The 6,624-nt window shown below is 43.9% G+C and overlaps 1 protein-coding gene across 2 annotated transcripts in view; it reads right to left on the bottom strand.

Moving 5' to 3' along the window:
- Positions 1-2,049: 2,049 nt before the first annotated feature.
- Positions 2,050-6,624, bottom strand: part of commd5 (COMM domain containing 5) — an 8,685-nt gene continuing 4,110 nt past the window's right edge. The window contains exons 5-8 of one of the 2 annotated variants that reach the window (XM_067456384.1): positions 2,979-3,062; positions 2,780-2,855; positions 2,499-2,607; positions 2,050-2,468 (exon numbers count right to left, since the gene is read on the bottom strand). In XM_067456384.1, the coding sequence (XP_067312485.1) occupies positions 2,506-2,607; positions 2,780-2,855; positions 2,979-3,062 (262 nt within the window). In that variant the 3' untranslated portion in view covers positions 2,050-2,468; positions 2,499-2,505. Of the gene's footprint in view, positions 2,608-2,779; positions 2,856-2,978; positions 3,063-6,624 lie in introns of both variants that reach the window. The other variant, XM_067456383.1, reaches the window with a different exon arrangement.

Raw genomic sequence — 6,624 nt, 5'->3', positions numbered from 1 at the left:
GCGCCCCCTAGTGTCTGACAGTGAAAACACCAGTTGAGAGTTAATAAAGCTCACACGTCAATGAAGTCCCTTTACTGTAACCCTGACAGTCGGACGGCCTGGAGCTCACTGAGGTCTGCAGCGGGACATTTAATCTGGGATATTTCCACGTCGGTTCAGCTTTATATATACAGCGCTTAGTACACTGCCGACTGTCTCAGAGCGGCTTCACAGTGCTAACAGGAAGATACTGCAACAGAATCTGATTCGGCTGTACAGTCATTCTGGAGAAAGCGGTGATGTTATCAGCTCATTTCAATTATCATATAGTGTCAATACGGCAGATGAGTGATATCGTTTTAAATTTAAGCATCTCCAACAGTAAATGAGCCAAGGAGAGCCTAGGCCTAACGGTTTAGGAGTTATGAGTTATTTCATGCTTTTGAGCGTCTCAGCGACGTTTGGAGGTTGGAAGTTTCGGTTTAAGATGGAGAATGATGCATGATGGGTAAATGAACAAGAGCAATAGGGTTTCAGCACTACGAGCTTGAACACTTAAAGGGGGGGTGAAATGCTGTTTCATGCATACTGATCTTTTTACACTGTTAAAGACTTGGAATCCCATACTAAACATAGACAAAGTTTCAAAAGTAAAGGTGGACGTTTGATGGGAGTATTTCTTTGTCAAAAATACTACTTCCGGTTAGTCATAAGTTTCGGCAAGTACGCCCATCAAAGCGCTGGCTTGTAGGATGCTGGACAGGTGACAATTACACATAGCACATAACAATGTCACCAAAAAAGTGCGTTTTTGGTTGCCAGACCAAGACAGTCCTGCACAGATTCGCCAAAAACCCCGCGTTAAGGCAACAGTGGATGTAATTTGCTTTTCCGGATCAGCAACTGAGTTGCGCGAATGTTTATATCTGTTCGCTGCATTTCGGTGCCGACTGTTTCATAAACAAGGCCCAGCTCGACGCCGGATTTTCCCAATCGCCTAATGCTGAAGGATGGAGCAGTCCCAACGATAAAGGTCCCAACGTTAGAAGGGTGAGTGAGACTGCTTTTAGTCCGCTTACTGTCTACACAAACCACGCGTAAACACACAAACACACGTGCACAACTGCACTTCCCACATGTACACCTTCAAAGACAAAAATACGACGATATAATTCAAGTATAAATATGTAAATAACACAAGCCGCTAAGCATATTATATAGTTAGTGTATAACTTGTACCACATACAGACGTCCTGCTCTAGTCGTTTTTGCTGCTGCTCCTGTTCAACTGCAGCCTCTGGGTCTGATTCCGGATCATAGATGTATGGCTGTATCTGATTAAAAGCCATATTTTTATTTTGAATAAAGTTTTTTCCCGCTGTTAGGGATGACGCTCGACTCAACACACAGCGCGCTGCTGCACACGTCATTATTTAGCTCCGCTCACACGACACGCCCCCACCCGCTCGGCTTTTTTCGGAAAGACTCGGAACAGCGCATCTTTCTTATATAATTATTAAAAAAATAAAAACTTTTCGGAGATATGCAGGATGCAATGCTACTCTATAGGTACTCAAGATTGACATGACACTGACTGAAACGGAGTGTTTCACCCCCCCTTTAAGCGTGTAAGCACCTCACCAGCGAGATAAAGAGACCATTATTAAAGACCAACTCACTATAATACAAAACAAACATTCTTCTGGGACGAGAGAAACCGCTAGAATGATCGGTAGGGTTTCACCTCTTCTGCTGTTCTGGGACCCTGAGGACCTCCTGCTATAGGACTCATTAATTCACTAATTTCCATTGTTGCTCAAAAACGCTTAGTGGAAAGTACCTTGTTGTCAGATTTTTCTATAAGATATGCTTGCACCTTTAGTTAGTCTATCACGCTGCGTTACGATTGGCTACTGGTGCTTGTGTCCGTTAGGGGAAATGATAAACCCACACAACGAATGAGCTCAGACAGGACCTGCTGGATCTGATCTTCCATCACTAACCTCTCCTGTACGGCGAGAGGAAACTCATGCCAAACCAACGCAGATCCTGAGAAAACACCCGTCCACAAAGATTACATCTTCATTTATTTATTATTATTAAAACATTTTATATCAAGAAAATGTAAGACCAACAAAAAGTGCTGACATGCGTTTCCTGTCCTCGCACTGACAGACAGGAAACAGTTCCAACATGATTAAGATCAGCTGAAGAACAAAACAACACAGTTCATACAAACACAGCACAAATGATGACATTCACCAGATATTAGAGAAGACTCAGAATGACTTCTTCATGGGTTTCATTTACCAATATTACCTTTTACACATGGACATCCAATGAATGAATGAATGAGGCATTTATATAGCACTAACTGTACTACTGTACACCCAAAGCGCTTCACACTCATGTCAGGGGTCTCTCCTCAACCACCACTAGTGTGCAGCATCCACTTGGGACGTGTGTGTGTGTGTGTGTGTGTGTGTGTGTGTGTGTGTGTGTGTGTGTGTGTGTGTGTGAGAATGATCAGTCTTGTATTCTGAGAATGCTTCTCTTCTCTATATCATTCATCTCCTTTAAAATCAGAGAAACATTGTACCGAAGCTCCTGGAACTTCACAACTGGGACCTAGAAAACAGAGAATGATTAATGAATCTCACACACACACGCAGAAAATAGACTGATTTATCATAAAATATGAGCTTGTTAGTTTTTTCACAGATGTTTAACGTGTAGTCTTGCATTGTGACACTTCTGTAAATATCAGAGAAGTGAATGAACTGGTGTGAGACATCATTACCTGGAATCGATGCGTCTGTCCATCTGAGAGTTTGATCTGCATGAGAATGGATGGCTGCAGTGCTCGTGCCAGGGAGCTGAACCACACACACACACACACACACACACACACGTCAATCATTGTGTGCTTCACATGACAGTTATAATCGGTGCTCAGCGCTGTCCTAACCCTCTTGAAGGCATGAGCATTAGTACTGTACCTTGTGGAAATGGCCACATCAACTCTCCACCTGAACTCCTCCATCTTCGCCAGACTCGGCCCTCCATCCTTCACAGACGTCTGCCTGGAGGACAATCCACAAACACAAGAGTTGTAACAGTCAGTCTGAGAGAAGAGGATTAAAGCCTAGAGTAATGTACAGCCCTCTACGTCTTTAACAGTCCGTCTGAGAGAAGAGGATTAAAGACTAGAGTAATGTACGGCCCTCTACGTCTTTAACAGTCCGTCTGAGAGAAGAGGATTAAAGCCTAGAGTAATGTACAGCCCTCTACGTCTTTAACAGTCCGTCTGAGAGAAGAGGATTAAAGCCTAGAGTAATGTACAGCCCTCTACGTCTTTAACAGTCCGTCTGAGAGAAGAGGATAAAAGCCTAGAGTAATGTACGGCCCTCTACGTCTTTAACAGTCCGTCTGAGAGAAGAGGATAAAAGCCTAGAGTAATGTACAGCCCTCTACGTCTTTAACAGTCCGTCTGAGAGAAGAGGATTAAAGCCTAGAGTAATGTACGGCCCTCTACGTCTTTAACAGTCCGTCTGAGAGAAGAGGATAAAAGCCTAGAGTAATGTACGGCCCTCTACGTCTTTAACAGTCCGTCTGAGAGAAGAGGATTAAAGCCTAGAGTAATGTACGGCCCTCTACGTCTTTAACAGTCCGTCTGAGAGAAGAGGATTAAAGCCTAGAGTAATGTACGGCCCTCTACGTCTTTAACAGTCCGTCTGAGAGAAGAGGATTAAAGACTAGAGTAATGTACGGCCCTCTACGTCTTTAACAGTCCGTCTGAGAGAAGAGGATAAAAGCCTAGAGTAATGTACGGCCCTCTACGTCTTTAACAGTCCGTCTGAGAGAAGAGGATTAAAGCCTAGAGTAATGTACGGCCCTCTACGTCTTTAACAGTCCGTCTGAGAGAAGAGGATTAAAGCCTAGAGTAATGTAGAGCCCTCTACGTCTTTAACAGTCCGTCTGAGAGAAGAGGATTAAAGCCTAGAGTAATGTACGGCCCTCTACGTCTTTAACAGTCCGTCTGAGAGAAGAGGATTAAAGCCTAGAGTAATGTACAGCCCTCTACCTCTTTAACAGTCCGTCTGAGAGAAGAGGATTAAAGCCTAGAGTAATGTACGGCCCTCTACGTCTTTAACAGTCCGTCTGAGAGAAGAGGATTAAAGCCTAGAGTAATGTACGGCCCTCTACGTCTTTAACAGTCCGTCTGAGAGAAGAGGATTAAAGCCTAGAGTAATGTACGGCCCTCTACGTCTTTAACAGTCCGTCTGAGAGAAGAGGATTAAAGCCTAGAGTAATGTATGGCCCTCTACGTCTTTAACAGTCCGTCTGAGAGAAGAGGATTAAAGACTAGAGTAATGTATGGCCCTCTACGTCTTTAACAGTCCGTCTGAGAGAAGAGGATTAAAGACTAGAGTAATGTACGGCCCTCTACGTCTTTAACAGTCCGTCTGAGAGAAGAGGATTAAAGACTAGAGTAATGTACGGCCCTCTACGTCTTTAACAGTCCGTCTGAGAGAAGAGGATTAAAGACTAGAGTAATGTATGGCCCTCTACGTCTTTAACAGTCCGTCTGAGAGAAGAGGATTAAAGACTAGAGTAATGTATGGCCCTCTACGTCTTTAACAGTCCGTCTGAGAGAAGAGGATTAAAGACTAGAGTAATGTATGGCCCTCTACGTCTTTAACAGTCCGTCTGAGAGAAGAGGATTAAAGCCTAGAGTAATGTACGGCCCTCTACGTCTTTAACAGTCCGTCTGAGAGAAGAGGATTAAAGACTAGAGTAATGTATGGCCCTCTACGTCTTTAACAGTCCGTCTGAGAGAAGAGGATTAAAGCCTAGAGTAATGTATGGCCCTCTACGTCTTTAACAGTCCGTCTGAGAGAAGAGGATTAAAGCCTAGAGTAATGTATGGCCCTCTACGTCTTTAACAGTCCGTCTGAGAGAAGAGGATTAAAGCCTAGAGTAATGTACGGCTCTCTACGTCTTTAACAGTCCGTCTGAGAGAAGAGGATTAAAGCCTAGAGTAATGTACGGCCCTCTACGTCTTTAACAGTCCGTCTGAGAGAAGAGGATTAAAGCCTAGAGTAATGTATGGCCCTCTACGTCTTTAACAGTCCGTCTGAGAGAAGAGGATTAAAGCCTAGAGTAATGTATGGCCCTCTACGTCTTTAACAGTCCGTCTGAGAGAAGAGGATTAAAGCCTAGAGTAATGTACGGCTCTCTACGTCTTTAACAGTCCGTCTGAGAGAAGAGGATTAAAGCCTAGAGTAATGTACGGCCCTCTACGTCTTTAACAGTCCGTCTGAGAGAAGAGGATTAAAGCCTAGAGTAATGTACGGCCCTCTACGTCTTTAACAGTCCGTCTGAGAGAAGAGGATTAAAGCCTAGAGTAATGTACGGCTCTCTACGTCTTTAACAGTCCGTCTGAGAGAAGAGGATTAAAGACTAGAGTAATGTACAGCCCTCTACGTCTTTAACAGTCCGTCTGAGAGAAGAGGATTAAAGACTAGAGTAATGTACGGCCCTCTACGTCTTTAACAGTCCGTCTGAGAGAAGAGGATTAAAGACTAGAGTAATGTACGGCTCTCTACGTCTTTAACAGTCCGTCTGAGAGAAGAGGATTAAAGCCTAGAGTAATGTATGGCTCTCTACGTCTTTAACAGTCCGTCTGAGAGAAGAGGATTAAAGACTAGAGTAATGTATGGCCCTCTACGTCTTTAACAGTCCGTCTGAGAGAAGAGGATTAAAGCCTAGAGTAATGTACGGCCCTCTACGTCTTTAACAGTCCGTCTGAGAGAAGAGGATTAAAGACTAGAGTAATGTATGGCTCTCTACGTCTTTAACAGTCCGTCTGAGAGAAGAGGATTAAAGCCTAGAGTAATGTACGGCCCTCTACGTCTTTAACAGTCCGTCTGAGAGAAGAGGATTAAAGCCTAGAGTAATGTATGGCTCTCTACGTCTTTAACAGTCCGTCTGAGAGAAGAGGATTAAAGACTAGAGTAATGTATGGCCCTCTACGTCTTTAACAGTCCGTCTGAGAGAAGAGGATTAAAGACTAGAGTAATGTACGGCCCTCTACGTCTTTAACAGTCCGTCTGAGAGAAGAGGATTAAAGCCTAGAGTAATGTACGGCCCTCTACGTCTTTAACAGTCCGTCTGAGAGAAGAGGATTAAAGCCTAGAGTAATGTACGGCCCTCTACGTCTTTAACAGTCCGTCTGAGAGAAGAGGATTAAAGCCTAGAGTAATGTACGGCCCTCTACGTCTTTAACAGTCCGTCTGAGAGAAGAGGATTAAAGACTAGAGTAATGTACGGCCCTCTACGTCTTTAACAGTCCGTCTGAGAGAAGAGGATTAAAGCCTAGAGTTATGTACGGCCCTCTACGTCTTTAACAGTCCGTCTGAGAGAAGAGGATTAAAGCCTAGAGTAATGTATGGCCCTCTACGTCTTTAACAGTCCGTCTGAGAGAAGAGGATTAAAGACTAGAGTAATGTACGGCTCTCTACGTCTTTAACAGTCCGTCTGAGAGAAGAGGATTAAAGCCTAGAGTAATGTACGGCCCTCTACGTCTTTAACAGTCCGTCTGAGAGAAGAGGATTAAAGACTAGAGTAATGTACGGCCCTCTA

This window comes from Pseudorasbora parva, chromosome 11 (assembly GCF_024679245.1).
Source record: "Pseudorasbora parva isolate DD20220531a chromosome 11, ASM2467924v1, whole genome shotgun sequence".
Taxonomy (NCBI): domain Eukaryota; kingdom Metazoa; phylum Chordata; class Actinopteri; order Cypriniformes; family Gobionidae; genus Pseudorasbora; species Pseudorasbora parva.
Note: the sequence above shows the minus strand (reverse complement) of the source record. Positions and strands in the feature narration are given on the sequence as shown.